This window comes from Dasypus novemcinctus, chromosome 4, assembly GCF_030445035.2.
Source record: "Dasypus novemcinctus isolate mDasNov1 chromosome 4, mDasNov1.1.hap2, whole genome shotgun sequence".
In the NCBI taxonomy this organism is placed as follows: Eukaryota; Metazoa; Chordata; class Mammalia; order Cingulata; family Dasypodidae; genus Dasypus; species Dasypus novemcinctus.
Genome location: NC_080676.1, coordinates 78,082,673 through 78,099,210, shown reverse-complemented (window position 1 = coordinate 78,099,210; position 16,538 = coordinate 78,082,673). Strand labels below are relative to the sequence as shown.

General features: G+C 37.7%; 1 protein-coding gene across 2 annotated transcripts in view; it reads right to left on the bottom strand.

Annotated features, from left to right (window-relative positions):
- Nucleotides 1-614: 614 nt before the first annotated feature.
- The window catches only part of KPNA1 (karyopherin subunit alpha 1), an 84,082-nt gene continuing 68,158 nt past the window's right edge, over nucleotides 615-16,538 (bottom strand). For both annotated transcript variants that reach the window (XM_004467159.4, XM_004467160.4), the window contains exons 12-14: nucleotides 8,168-8,295; nucleotides 4,768-4,946; nucleotides 615-3,194 (exon numbers count right to left, since the gene is read on the bottom strand). In XM_004467159.4, the coding sequence (XP_004467216.1) occupies nucleotides 3,007-3,194; nucleotides 4,768-4,946; nucleotides 8,168-8,295 (495 nt within the window). In that variant the 3' untranslated portion in view covers nucleotides 615-3,006. The remainder of the gene's footprint in view (nucleotides 3,195-4,767; nucleotides 4,947-8,167; nucleotides 8,296-16,538) is intronic.

Sequence of the window (16,538 nt, the reverse complement as noted above, 5' to 3'; positions counted from 1 at the left end):
ATGCCACGCAGGGGTGTCCCCCATATAGGGGAGCCCCACGCCTAAGAAGTGCACCCTGTAGGGAGAGCTGCCCAGGGAGAAAGGAAATGCAGACTGCCCAGGAATGGTGCCGCACACACGGAGAGCTAACACAGCAAGATGATGAAACAAAAAGAAACACAGATTCCTGGTTCCAATGATAAGGATGGAAGTGGTCACAGAAGAGCATGCAGCCAATGGACACAGAGCAGAAAACGGGGGGGGGAGGGGGGGAATAAATTAAAAAAACAAATCTTTAAAATTAGCATGTTTTTGTAATGGTAAACACTTAGTGATAGGGCATTCAATAAGCTTAAATTAAATTACTCAAATCTGTCAGGCAGAAAACTAAAACTAGGACTTATCATAAACTCTTAAAATGCCATTTCTATTACCCAAAACACTATATCAGACCAAGGAGTTACAACACACCTGAGTTATTCTGGGATTTAACTTTTAGCAAATTCCAATCTTTATATTTAAATAAAAAATCATTTTATTGCAAAAAAATTTTTAGCTCACATATGATGGCTCATTAACTTCTAAGCTAGGAGCAAGGTAAATTCCTGTTCTAGACAGAAAATAGACCACATCAGTTAAATGGACTTTCTTTAATTCATTCATTGAAACACCTGCAATTGCTAGCAAAAGCCCCTAAATACACTAATCTTACTAACTTGGGGAGACAACTTTGTGTGCTTTATATTTTTTCCATTCAAACTGGTTTATAAAATAAACTGATAATTCTTAAACAATCCAACAAATGGTACATAATTTAAAACATCCTATAGAAATGAAGTGCTACCAGTAATTTACAATTTTAAAAAAACTCAGCCACAAAAAAGGAAAAAGCTAAAAACAAGATTTTTACTAGGAATCAGTGCTTCTATTACCCTTCCAAAAGAAGTTATACTTTAATGTGAATTAAAGGCAACATTGAAAGTTTTTCTTTAAATTAACCACTTAATTTATCCCTAAAATTACAAAGAATCAAAGTCTTTTACAGGTCAAGTGCAGTAAACTAAAATGTTCTTTCAGCACAAAGCAGCACTAAAAAAGTAACAGTTACAGATGGGAGGTGACTAGTTTTGCATTGGTTGCTCCATCATTAATAGAAAGACATTAGACGGTATCCATCCCAGAGCACAGACACAACTACAGACTAGATGCGAAGAATGCGTCACACTCTTGGCTGGTAAATGTCCTTTGTCTTTGAATATTTCTTGTTTGAATGAAGTGGATTTTTAAAAAAAGTTTAAATCAGTTCACTTAAGTTGGCTGCTTAAATAACATCATGATGAGGTATGAAAGCTCTGAATATTCCTAACATCCAGCAGGATTTACCAGAGATGTATAATAGCTTGTCAGGGGCAATTTCCAAATAGTTTACACTTTGGAGTTATAATGAATTCTAGAAGAGTACAAGTCTAAAAAGGTTTACAAGGGTATGCTCTGCAACATTTCCTTTGGAATTCATTTTGAACAGCACACCAACAAAAAATCTTCTTTGATGGTGTGTTCCAATATTGAGTCAAGATGGCCAACTAGCACCAAGAAGTCAAATTGTACTCATTTGCAGTTCTCTTGGCAATTAAGCTTATTTTTTCATTCCAGTCCAAGCACAAATGTGGATCACTGAACACAGTACTGGAAGCGTCATTTGCAGATACAGACTGCAGTCATTGTTAAATGGGCCAGAAGGTGGACACTGTTAGTATTTTATGGGGACATTTCTAGGAGGAGGTGAAATAAAATTAGAGAACAATGAGTTATATAAGAAAAAGATCACTGCCTTTACTTAAATCAAACAGGTTGTGTTGAGAAGATGGTTATTGTTTTAAGATAAGGACGCTACATCAAAGATATCACATATGCAGCAAGAGTACATTAAAATCAAGCTGCACTTGGTTAAGGAAAAAAAAAAGCCTAAATAACCTTTAATGGTGTGTGTTATCTGCCATTCACAGAGGGAAAAAGCACCTAGGGTGAACTCCAATTTAGCTATGTCCTTCATCAGTATCACAAAGCCTGAAACATTTGTTTTAATGCAGAAACACAGCCTCTAGTCACACTGGTTGAGTTTTGGGGGCAGTAGAGGTATTCTGTTTGTTTTACTTTTTTATTGAATTATAGGATATGGTTTTTGATTATTAAGGATTCTAAATCTTCATACCAGCATTAGAATTGAAGCACTTCCAAATCCTAAGACACCTAAGATCAAAGAGAAGCAACAGCCATAAAAATTAATATGTGCCCCTCTCCATTCTGCTCTGAGGAAATCTGCAAACCAGTATAACATTTAGGAAGAGTCAAAATGTTAATTCTTCAGCATTCCTGACAACTAGAAAGCACATTCACTGAAGGCTGAAGGTGAGGGAATGGATGGTAGTTAACTTTAATATCTGTGAAGAATGGTACCAAGAGAGGAAAGAAAACCATCCAATCTCAGTTAAGGATTAATGCAAATTTGGCTGGAAAAAGCCACCAGGTAATCCAAGGGTTCACTGTGGAAGAACTCATGAAAAGTACTCTGAAGTATACACAACAGTTCTAAACATCTCCCTTGTTGCAAGTAGTTGTGTGAAATTCAAGATAAAGGTTTAGTTTCATCTTTTAATGTCAGTATTTTTTCCCACTTTGAAGGGAATGAAGAGGAGTCCTCTTTTATTCCCCCTAAAAAAAAGGGAGCCACATTAATAAGTGTATATCCCCATGACTCCTATAAGCGCAGATCTCCAAAGCCTAGGGATTTTCCATAAGACAGGAGGCCGTTCTGGTTACCCTTTTATTTAGAAGGGTATTCCACCACAGAGAGCCAGAGGTTTTCCAGATGTGTGTAAGAGAGCAAGTGCGCAAGGCAAGCAAATGAGCGCAAACAGTATTATGGAAAACATTTGAGAAGTTAGCTCCATGAGGACTGTGGGCTCCACAAGAGGACTTGACTAGGTAGCCTGGTCTGACACAGCAAAATGAAAGCAGAGTATTGCTTCAAAGCTGGAAACCTTCCATCGGAGCCTCACACTGCTGAAAGATGTACTGCTGCTGGCTAAGGTCAACCTGGGGTGCAATGCTACTATCTTCATCCTCGGTCCCGAAGTAATGCTCAATAAGATCAAAGGCCTTCTGATAGATCTCTTGGTTTTCATGACTCTGTAAGAACTCAATTTTATCCAGACCTGGAATGAAGAATAAGGGAAAATCTGTTGTATATCTATTGGAAATTCCGATGAGACAATACTTTGCCATAGGCCTTTGTATAAAGAAACAATTGTCTGACATCTCCTAAGTATTTTCTAATAACATAGAAATTATTGCTGATACTCTGAAAACTAGCATTACAAACTGACATCTTAAACATACATGCAAGCAACATGCAACACCTAGAAACAGTTTTAATAACAGCCATCACATCATCCAGTGTCCAGGCCAATAGCAGTGATGTTCTTATTGGACTATAATGTGGCCTAATTCTTGATTTTGGTTCTATCTACCTAGCCTCTAAACTATCCAACATCATTTTAAAAATGTATTATTTCCTTAAATCAACCAGAATCAATTTCTATTGCTTAAATAAAGAAGCAGTAGACTAGAATAATTAGTTAACTGGTCCCTTTAAATAAATTTAAGCCCATTTGAGTGAGGCTTTCTTTTACTTGCAGCCAGCAGCATCTTGCTACAGCAACACTAGTAATAAATGTTAACAATGCTCAGAGAAAAAAAGTACATATATATATATTCCTACACTTTAAAATACAAACTAAAACAAAAAACAAAAACATATACATTAAAAAGTTAGTAACAGTTATCTCTGCGGATAAGATATCTGGGTAGTAGAGTAACTCTACTGTTAATATACTTTTTAGAATTTCTCACACTAAGCAAGGATAGCTGTTATAATTACTGGGGTTTTTTTTTTTGTTTAAAGTAAATTGTTAAATTCATCTTGGAAAACAATTTTGTATTATCTGGTAATATGACCCCTAATTCCATCTCAGGAATAAACAAAACCTAGAGCAGGGGGTTTCATCACTGGCTGCACATTAAAATCAATGAAAGGAACATTAAAAAAAAAAAAAGTTAAGTACACTGGTGTACCAATGATAAAGGGGTCTGAGATTAAAATAATGAGGAGACCAAAAGGCTTAGAAACCCCATGGAATTGGGACACAGGAATTGAGGAATGCAGTTCAAAATCAAAATTCTGTTACAAGAGAAAAGGGGTAGAGTCAGCCATCCTAGGAGGTTAATACTGACAATGACTGGTAGAAGGTAAGAGTGGCCACAAGGGCAAGTAGGAAGACCTTAAGAGCCCAGTATAAAAAATGGCTGAACTAAAGAGTACTTTCTCTTCACACATACAATACATATTCTTTCCAATTCTGCATTCTAAACATTACCACTCATAAAATAATCTTTTTTTTTTTTCAGGAGCTTGCTAATGACAGATATGGAAAGGCCAGAACAGCAAGTAGGAAAAAAAAAAAAAGTAATTGCAGGACAATCTGTTTTTGTTTTTTTGACGTTATCAAGGGCCAGGGACTGAACCCAGGGCCTTGTATGTGGGAAGCCAGTGCTCACCCACTGAGCCACACTGGCTCCCCTGAATTGGTTTTATCATTTGTTTTGCTTGTTGTTGTTTTTTAGGAGGTACTGGGGACCAAACCCAGGGCCTCCCAAGTGGGAAGTAGGTGCTCAACTGCTTGAGCCAGATATGCTCCCAGGACAATCTATTAAAACACTCAGACTCACCATAAGCTTCTTCAATCAATGCACAGTAAGGGTTAATGCCAGTGCCATTTCTTTTGGCTTCTTGTTCTCCAAGCCTCAGGATATTTTCCAAGCCATTTAGGGCAACCTGTACAATCTTAGAGTCCATGACTGTGAGGAGATCACAGAGTGGCTTGATGCAACCCAGTTCTACTAGATACCTAAATTAATACAAAGAACAATGTAGTCAAACAAAACTTTTAATTTCTTAAAACTTCTACAAAATTGGTTGGATGAGTCACCCTTAAACTAATCAAAGAGGTAAAAACGAGCATCCAATCACCACACAAACTGCTGCTTACGCAAGGGGAAAAAAAAACGTAAAACAACAAAACACCACAACGAAACCGGTTCTCTCGCACTATCTCCAGTCCTCTTTTCCTCCACAATTTGGACTCCAAAAAACTGGAATACTCTTACTTTCAGTAGGCTAACTAAAAAATACATTTTTGATGTATCAATTTTTAAAATTTAGTTATTTATTTCTTCCCGCCTCCCCCAGTTGTCTGTGTTCTGTGTCCATCTGCTGTGTGTTCTTCTGTGTCCGCTTGTATTCTTGTCAGCAGCACCTGGAATCTGTGTCTCTTTTTGTTGTGTCATCTTGCTGCGTCAGCTCTCCATGAGTGTGCAGGGCCACTCCTAGGCAGGCTGCACTTTTTTCACACTGCGCTGCTCTCCTTATGGGGTGCACTCCTTGTGCGTGGGGCTCCCCTATGCGGGGGACACCCCTGCGTGGCACGGCTCTCCTTGCGTGCATCAGCACTGCGCATGGGCCAGCTCACCACATGGGTCAGGAGGTCCTGGGTTTGAACCCTGGATCTCCCATGTGGTAGGCAGACGCTCTATCCATTGAGCCAAATCTGCTTCCCTGATGTATCAATTTTTATCTTCATTCTCTAACCTCTCAAACATTATACACTTGGTTCTAAAAGCCAGCACAGCTTCAATAGTACAATTCTTTGGAACATGATTAGAATTTTTAAAATATAAGGAGGACTTTAGAACTTTAAAGAGCTAGTTCTTTTTCTTTAAATTCAGGAAGAATTTAAGATGTAGTCAAGATTAATAATGATGGAATTGAGACACCAGATTACTGCATCAAATTATAGCAGATATTCATATCATTTTTATATCATTCTTGTTTCTCAAATTCAAGTGTGCATGGAGCTTAATGAACTGGTTGTATTTTTTAAGAAGTTTAATAAGGTTATTTTAGAATTTACTGCCCTGGCAGTGCTAATCTCTTTATTTACTCTACTAAATAAACTGAATTAGTAATTAATAACCTTCCAAAATAGAAAGCATCAGGACCAGACGGTTTCATTAGTGAATTCTACCAACCATGGAAGGAAGAAATGATACCAATTCTCTACATTCTGTTCCAGAAAATGATAAGCAGAGGGAATATTTTCTTACTCATTCTATCAGGCCAGTATTACCTGAATACTAAAGACATTATGAGAAAGGAAAACAAAAAACCAATTATCTGTCATGAACACAGATGCAAAAATCCCTGATAAAATATTAGTAATCAAATCTAACACTTTAATATAAAAAGAATTATACACAACCAAGTGAAATTAATTCCAGGGATGCAACATTAAAAAAATCAATGTAGTCCATCACATCAAGAAGGACATCAAACCTCTATTTCAGGCCAGTGGTGGCATCCCTTTGTCAGCTGATACTAATATTCTTTAAATACCTCTCCCTTAAAAGAGGCAATGGCTCCAGTGTTTGATGATATAGGAGATAGAGTATAAAGGTGATCCTAAAAAATAGAGAAGAGTTTGTACCTTACAAAAACAATTTAAAGTGGTGTTTTCTGATGCAGCCACTCATCATGGAAGAACTAAGACCACTATAGTGTTAGTTCACTTCTGAAAATACATCATTTGCATCTAAGAGCAAAACAACTGAACAACCAACCTGGAGTGAGAAAGATATATTATCTGGAGAATAGCATTACAAAAATTGCCAAATCTCTACCCAACTACAAGTTTCATCTCCTTCATGAAACTTTCTCTAATTCCAGGCAACACTGCCTCTCCCTCATTTTAGGAAACAGTATGTATCAGCATTTGCTTACATGCCACCTAGAATTGTAGCTATTTCTTAAATTATTTTAATTGGTTGTTGCATCCAAATCTTCTCTCAACAAGAATGAGCAGAAGCCACACAGATGTCTTTCATCAGTGATGAAATCAGTTTATTTTCCTTAATTTGGGCTACAGTATTTTTGTAGTAAATCTTGCAAGATAACTCTTCATTTGGTTAAGAAGAAACTGCTAGGAGGTTGATAATTAACTTCATTATCATATATAGCTATGATGATTTTTAAAAATTGATAGTAGTCATCATTACATTCTTCTTTAAGAGAGGAAAATACTTCTGAATACTTTCTGATGAAACATAATATATATTTCTTAACTTTTCTAACTACCTGATCAATTTGTTGTAACTTATATAGGGCTTCTTTACCTTTTTCTTTTTTAAATTCCCAACAAAGCACTAAGTTTTCTGAGTGCCTGACAATTAATATACACCTGTTTTTTGTCCATTTAATCCACAACTATCAATATGAGAAGTTGCTATGTTACCCTGGTACTACATATGAAGGAAGAATAATGTTTTAATACTCATTTGAAACTTTCTTCTCTTTAACTGGATTCACCATAAAAAAAGTTAAGGCAGGCAGAGTCTAGTTTCCATTTTTCTCTTCAACATTGGTCTATATTTCTATCTGAAATAAGGGATGTCCAGACTTTAGTACTTAATCATATACTGTTCCTTTGGGAACTTATTCCAATCTACTCCTATGTCTTTCTCTAGTCACTAAGATTATAAACTGCTCGCAAGAGGGCTATTTAAGTCTCAAGCCAATCCTGATCTCTCCCTTTACTGAATACCAGAGTATTTTAGGAGGCACTTGCATATATTATTCTAAGACATACTTTTCTTTCAAATCTGGTTCAATTCTATTGCTAAAACTGCTAAGCTAGAAACAGCAAGTCAGCTATTAGTGTTGGGCTCTAAGGATTCTACAAGCAACCTTCTGGACTTTCCAGATGTTTGTGATCATGCAGCTTCTGAGTAGCCTGAAGCCAAACTATAAGTATCTGTATTGCCTCCAACTTCAACTATGCCTTACTTCTCATGTATTACTGTCAGCAAGAAGTAAAGGTATAAGGACTTAGGAAGACTTCAGAGGACTGGGATTGAACATTCTTATTTAATAATATCCTCTCTCACTCACCTTATCCTCAAATGTAGATAATATTTCACTCTAGGTAATGCTGGGGAAAGGGTAGGCAGTTGGTAAGATGGTAGAAACAGTAATGTTTTCCTTTAATTTACAAGATACTACCTAGCTAGTACTTACTTGATCTGTTCAGCTGATCCTCCAGAAGTTGCATTGGTGATGGCCCAGGCTGCTTCTTTCCTTGTGCGAAACTCAGCAGTTTGTAATATACTAATGAGGGCTGGAAAAATGTTGGCATCTATCACAGTCTGAAATTCAAGAAATGAGAAAGGAACTACAACATTTGTAAAAATGTTCATGATACTTGGGAATGGTTGAGGTGGGAAATTTTATAGGGTATAGATGTTACCACAATTAAAAAAGAGAGAGACTAAAGAGACAATATTAAATTTCCTAACCTTGATAACTGTATTTAATGTAGATATTGCTGTTTTTAAGAAATATACATGAAAGAATTAAGTGGTGAAGTAGCATAATGGGGAGCAGTTGTAGCTCAGTGGTTGAGTACCTGCTTCCCATATACAAGGTTTCAGGTTTGATCCCGGAACCTCCTAAAAAAAAAAAAAAAAAAAAAAGTAGCAAGATGTATGCAACCAACCCTAAACGTTTAGAAGACAGAAAATGGCAAAATGTTTTAAAAGTTGGTAAATATGGGTATCTGGCTAGGAAGTATATTGGAATTCTCTGTATTTTTTTTACGTTACTATACTTACTTCAAAATAAAATTTACAACAGAAACTTAATTTCCCATTTTAACCCACATGTATGTGCACAACTTAGGGATATTAATTAAATTCACAATACTGTGGAATATTGGGAAATTTTGTGTTGTATATATGCTACCAGAATTTGAGAAAAAAAGTTCTTGATACTAATTATAATTTTCAGGCTAGCTTCACTAATTACATCCCTCCTTCTGTTAAAATAAAACTTGGAAAGAGTTAAGTCTTCATAAACCCTAACCTTTTAGCTATACTTGGTATCACTAATAATACATTTCCTAGAGTCTGTAACCTTATAATCTAGTTTCTCCCTAATCTCTTTTCTATTGTTATCCTAATTTGGCTCACAATATTAAATTATGAAAGTATAGTTTTCTGTTCCTCTGCAAATGTCATTTCTCTCTTAGTATCTACCCTAGCATGTGTGCTATAACTCTCCAGTCCTCATTTCTCACAGGAACTCAAACCCAGGATGGCCTGCAACTTACTTTAGGTCAATTAGTAACCTCAAACACACCCTCTGCCTTCTGTATCAGGTCTCCTTTTAAACCTCTCTAGTTCACAAAGACCATTAATTTATCCTGAATTCAATCAGCTACCAGTGAAAGTAACCCTTTCCATTCTCAATTTATAATGTCCTGAATCCACTTGTCATTTCCTTTACTGCCATCCTATTCCAAACCATCAACTCCCAACTAGATAACCAGATAAACACTCTAGTTGGATAGAAAACTTTTATTCAATCCCTTTCATATACCATAACACCAGAGAAGACTTCCAAATTACTTTCTTCATGTTTCTCCTTGGCTCCAGTACCTAACTAAAAGGGCTTCAAGTCACATCCTGTAGCAAAAAGTATTGAGAACCTCTGCATAAAACCCTGGTGGTTGGAAAGTGGCTGTGGCTCAAGCTACTGAGCTCCCATTTACCATATGGAGGACCTGGGTTAGATCACTGGGATCTCCCGGTAAAAAAAGAAAAAGGGTGTCCAAGAGGCATAGGCCCCAAGCAGCAAAACACTGCACCAAAAAGAGGATGACACAACAGATAGGAAAAAAAAAAACAAAACACCTTGATGGTGGCAGCCAATTTTTGCAGCCAAAATCACCTCCTAGGTAGCTGTAGTTGCTACAGTGATCAATCTCATTACCCACTAAGCATTTTTAGGATGACGAACCATACCTTCCTGGTCAAGAACTCTTTCCATTATACAACTGAAGGAAGTCAGAAAAGTTTAGTATTAAAGACACCTAATCCTGGTTTTTATTTAGCAAAGATGCCTTTGAGCATCATTTTACTTCTCTGAGTCTGTTTCATCTGTAAATGAAAATGTTGGATTAGATGACCACTATAATTCCACTCATCTCAAAGTCCCATAAGACTGTGTCATATCTTTCCTAAACCGTTGTTCCAACCTGGATCCTGATCTACAGTGAGCCCACTGACTGCTTGTCTTCCACTTTATTTATTCCCATACTGAACAGAGTACAATAAAAAGTAAAAAATAAAGAAAAACGGGTCCCCAAAAGTTCAAGAAAAATTTAAGCAATACCCTAGAAAATAAATGTTTTTCTGTTTAGCAAAACACTTTGAAAATATAAAACATAGTTTTTCGGATCTTGGCTAATCATTAAATAGTAGAGGAAAAGAGAAAAACCAAGGCCTAAGTTTCAAAAGAATTAACATAAAAACCTCTTCGATACTCAAATGTGGCCTCACTCTAAGCCAAACATAACGTATAGGCTCACTGCCTTCCCCCTGGCGTGGGACATGAATCACGGGGATGGGCCTCCCAGGCATGGAGGGATTATTACCAAGAATCAATTAGCAATACATTTGGAAAAAGACCTCGACCAAAAGGGGAAATATTAAATACAAAAGACGGTTTTTTTCCCCCTGCTAAGACATTTCAAGGTGAGTCAGGTTATCCTTATGCACCTCCCAGGGGGATCTCACTGACTGCCACAGTAAACAATGCCTTAAGCAGGGGTGATCCTGAGAGCTCTAGAGACATTTGGACACTACAGGAAGAGCACACAACCCAAGGAAATTGGGACCCTGTTGGTAGGCCTTACCATGAAATGTATGTTAACCCATTTCTCCAATGTTACAGTTAGACACATTTATAATTTCCTAACAGATGATTCTTCTGCCCCTTTTATTTGAATCAATAATTAGCACTAACCTGTTAAACATATGTCCCAGAGATTGATATCTTCGGTCTATACATATGCCAGTTGAGCCCTGAATCTCAGGAGAGTTGCAGCCAACACCTACTCTCTAGTCAACTGGACTTGCTCAGGACAACTAACAAAAGGATGATGACGGAAAACGCCCATACCAAAAAAGAGAGAATATCTGCAATCAGGGAGAAAACAGTTTCATCCATCTGGCCCATAGGATCTAAGCCCCACTCAATCTGAAGAAGAGTGGGCATCACCATCTCAAATTCTGAAGACTGAGAAATGGGGATTCAAGAAGATATTGGACTACAAAGACATAGGACTCTCTTCTCTCCTTGAAAAACACCTAGAGGAGAGGCATAAACAGCCTGGAGAAAAAATGTTCTAGGGTTTAGGACACCAGGAGAAAGCTGGACACCAACAGGAAGAGAAAGAGTCAAAAGAAAAGAATCAGGACAGCAAAACTGTGAGTTATAAGAAGCAGCTGCAACTGTCAGAATCCTACCCCATACTCTATAGAGACTTTCAAATTCTCAGATATCAGGGCTACAAACAAAGGGAGCCCCAGGGACCTACCTCTCCAGGAAAGGGGAGAGAGAAGGACACAGCCTAAGAATGACTCAACTACTGACCCACAAATTTGGTCTGCTGTGTCCCAGATGCCCTTCCAGGCCAGGTAGAGCCAAAACATTGTTTGCCTTGGGAGCCAGCACTGGACTAAAGAGATTGGAACCTCTCACTCTCCCACTCTACTAACTGGAACTGGTTGCTGAGAATGCAGAGGGGAGTGGAATTAGTTCCTATTGGGAAAAAGGGAGTGGGCTGCCAGCAAAGGTCAGAGAACTGCTTCTGAGAAAGTTTGAATTATGAGGCTCTTAGCCTCCAGGAAGGATTCTCTATCACAATGATATAGTCTGTGTTGCAGCAAACACACTACAACCAGGCTTTGAACTGAGCATGCTGCCAAAGAGCACCATCTGCTGGCAGATGAAGGAAATGCATATGAGGAAATTAAAATTAAATGAGAGATTATTTTCCAGCCTTTCCAACCTCCCTCCTCAAGGCCCTTGGAGATGGGTCTGCAACCCCTTACTGAGTCCAGGGCCCAGATGTGAGCAACTAGAAGGGAAAATCCTAAAGACCCAGAACAGGTTCAACCAAGAGTCAGAGAACAGCAGTACAACACAGCCTCCTGCCACTAAATCCCAGTGAGAGAGAGAAATTGAGCATCTGAGTAAACTCACCATTACAATCAGACACCTAGACACCAAAAAAATTACAAGCCATACTAAGAAAATGAAAGAAATGGCCCAAGCAAAGAATATATAAAAGCCCCAGATTAGAGACAGGATTTAAGACAACTAAACAATGATATACACACAAATTTTCAAAAATCAAATTAGTGAGTTGAAAGACAATATGGCTAAAGAGATAAAAGACATCAAGAAGACACTGAGCAAGCCCAAAGAAGAAGCTGAAAAACTGAATAGAAAAGTAATAGAACTAATGGGAAAATGAAAGACATGATAGGTGAGATCAAAACCATACTTGAGACATACAACAGCAGACTTGAAATGACAGAAGAAAGAATAAGTGATGCAGAAGACAGAACAGCTGAAATTGAAGAGAGAAAGGAACAGAAAATGGAAAGAAAAGGATGGAAAAAATTAAGCAGGGGCTCAGGGAGTTGAAGGAGAACATGAAATGCAATATGTGTGTCACGGGAGTTCCTGAAAGAAAAGAGAAGGGGAAAATGGGCAGAAAGAGTATTTGAGAAAATAATACCTGAAAATTTCCCAAATCTCATGAAAGAAGTGAACTTATATGTCCAAGAAGCACAGCGTACCCCCATCAGAAAAAATGTGGATAGACCTATTCCAAGACAAATACTACTCAGAATGTCAAACATGAAAGATAAAACAGAAAATTGAGAGCAGCAAGGGTGAAACAAACCATCTGATACAAGGGACACCCAATAAGACTTAGTGAAGATCTCTCATCAGAACCATGGAGGTGGGAAGACAGAGGTATAATACAACTAGGATACTGAAAGAGAAAAACTGCCAGCCAAGAACTCTTTATCCAGCAAAACTGCCCTTCAAATATGAAGGCGAGTTTAAAACATTCACAAACAAACAGAAAGTAAGAGGTTTTGTAAAAAAGAATGTGCCTTTGCAGGAAATATTAAAGGGAGACTTACAGACTGAAAAAACAACAACAACAACAACCAAGCAACAACAACAAAAAAAAAAAACAGTAGAGAGATGACTGAAGGAGAGTACAGAAGACAAGAAGAGCAGAAAGGATAACCAAAAGAGTAAAAAGACAGATGAAAATAACATATGACATATGAAAACCAAAGCATAAAATGGAAGTAAATAATGCATATATAGTAATATCACTGAATGTGAATGAATTAAACTCCCCAATCAAAAGATACTGGCTGACAGAATGGATTAAAAAACATGAGCCAACCATATGCAGCCTACAAGAGATTCACTTAGACCCAGAGATTCAAACTGGATAAAAGTGAAAGGCTGGGAAGGAATACTCCATGCAAACATTAACCAAAAAAAAGAGGGGTAAGATATACTAATATCAGATAAAAGAGACTTTAATACAAAATCATCCTAAAAGATACAGAAGGCCATTATATATTCATAAAAAGGGAAATCCACAGGGAAGAAAAATAATCATAAATGTCTATGCACCTAACCAGGATGCCCAAAAATACATGCGACAAACTCTGACAAAACTGAAAAGAGAAACAGATATCTCTAAAATAATTATTGGAAACTTCAACATAACCCATCTTAAGATAGAACAACTAGTCAGAAGATCAACAAGGGGGAAGTGGATATAGCTCAATGGGCAGGTGCAGCAAGCTGATGCAACAAGATGACTCAACAAAAAGACATAAAGAGGAAAGACAATGAGAGACACATTAAACCAAGGAGCTGAGGTGGCTCAAGTGACTGAGTACCTCTTTCCCACATGGGAGGTCCCGGGTTCAGTTCCCAGGGCCTCCTAAAGAGAAGGTGAGCAGACAGCGAGCACAAGCAATGGGGGGGGGGGGGGGGCGGGAAGGGAGGAGTAAACAAATACAATAAATCTTTTTTAAAAAATCAAAAAGGAAAAAGACAACCCGAACAATATGGAAAATAAGCTAAACCTAACAGACATATGCAGAACACTGCACCCAAATGCAGCAGGTTATACACTCTTTTCGAGTGTTCATGGATCTTTCTCCAGGATAAACCATGTTTGGTCACAATGCAGGTCTCAATTAAAAAAAGACTGAAATTATACAAGGAACCTTCTCAGAATTTACCTCTTACCAGAAAGAGGTAAATGTGCAAATGTGTAGAGGCCAAACAATACACTCCTAAATAACCATTAGGTCAAAGAAGAAATTTTAAGTGAAATTAGTAAATACACTGAGATGAATGAAAATGAGAATACATCTTATCAAAACTTAGGAGATAAAGCAAAGGCAGTGCTTAGAGGGAATTTATAGCCTTAAAATTCTATTTTAAAAAAGAAGAGAAAAAAAAAGGAGAGCTAAAATCAAAGATCTAACTGAACTAGAGAAACTAGAAAAAGAAGAGCAAACAATTAGACCAGAAAAAAAAAAAAAAGAAAAGAAGAAAACAATCAAATAAGAAAAGAAGAAGTAAACTACTACTATTTGCAGGCGACATGATCCTACATTTAGAAAATTCTAAAATGTCTATCACAAAGCTACTTGAGTTTATTAAATGAATTCAGCAAAGTGGCAGGATACAAGATCAATGTACAAAAATCAGTAATGTTTCTATATATTATTAATGAAAAACCTGAAGAGGAAATCGGGGGGAAAATTCCATTTACAATAGTAACAAGAAGACTCAAACACCTAGGAATCAATTTTAACCAAAGTAGTACAGGTCCTAAATGCAGAAAACTACAAAATAATTCTTTAAAAAAATCTGAGAAGGCCTAAACAAACGGAAAGACATTCCATGTTCATGGACTGGATGTCAGTCATATCCAAATTGATTTATAGATTCAGTGCAATACCAATCAAAATTTCAACAGCCTACTTTACAGAAATAGACAAGGCAATTACCGAATTTATGTGGAAGGAATAGTTCACCTGAATAGCCAAAAGTATTAAAAAAACGAAGAGCAGCGTGGGAGGAATTTCACTGCCTGATCCTGCAGCATATTACAAAGCTACAGTGGTGAAAACACCATGGTATCGGAATAAAGACAGACACATTAATCAATGGAATATAACTGAAAGTCCAGAAGTAATTCTTGCCCTCTATAGCCAACTGGTTTTTTGATAAACCTACTAAGTCCATGTTAATGGGAAAAATCAGTCTTTTCAACAGCTGGTGCGGGGAGAACTGGATATCCATAACCAAAAGAATGAAAGAGAACCCCTATTATCTCACTCCCTATACAAAAATCAACTCAAAATGGATCAAAGATCTAAATATAAAAGCCAGGACCATAAAACTACTAGAAGAAAAAGTAGGGAAACATCTTAAAGACCCTGTGGTAGGTGGTGGTTTCCTGGACCCTACACCGAAAGTACAAGCAACAAAAGAAAAAACAGATAAATGGGACCTCCTCAGAATTAAACACTTTTGTACCTTAAAGGACTTTGTCAAAAGGGTGAAAAGGTAGCTGACTCAATGGGAGAAAATATTTGGAAATCACATCTGAGAAGAGGTTTTGTTTTTTTAAGATTTGTTTATTTCTCTCCCCTTCTTCCACCCCCCCCCCCCCACCCCAGTTGTCTGTTCTCTGTGTCTATTTGCTGCATGTTCTTTGTCCGCTTCTGTTGTCAATGGCACGGGAATCTGTGTTTCTTTTTGTTGTGTCATCTTGCTGTGTCAGCTCTCCATGTGTGCGTCGCCATTCCTGGGCAGGCTGAACTTCCTTTCGCGCTGGGCGACTCTCTTTAAGGGGCGTACTCCTTGCGCGTGGGGCTCCCCTGCGCTGGGACACCCCTGTATGGCACGGCACTCCTTGCACGCATCAGCACTGCGCATGCGCCAGCTCCACACGGGTCAGGGAGGCCAGGGGTTTGAACCGCGGACCTCCCATATGGTAGATGGATGCCCTAACCACTGGGCCAAGTCTGCTTCCCTGAGAAGGGTTTCATATTCATGATATATAAAAAGATGTTACAATTCAAAATAAAAAGACAAACGACCCAATTAAAAAACGGGCAAAAGATCTGAAAATACGTTTGTCCAAATAAATAGAACTGGCAAAAAAACACATGAAAAAATGTTCAACCTCACTAGCAACTAGAGAAATGCAAATTGAAGTTACAATGAGGTATCATTCCACACCTATTTAAATGGCCACTATTAAAAAAGACAGCAAACTACAAGTGTTGGAGAGGATGTGGAGAGAGAGTAACACTTATTCACTGTTGGTAAGAATATAGAGTGGTACAGCCACTGTGAAGGATGGTTTGGCAGTTTCTAAAGACGTTGAATATAGATTTGCCATGTGACTGGGCAAAACCACTACTGGGTATATATCCAGAAGAATTGAGGGTAGTGACACAATAGACATCTGCTCACT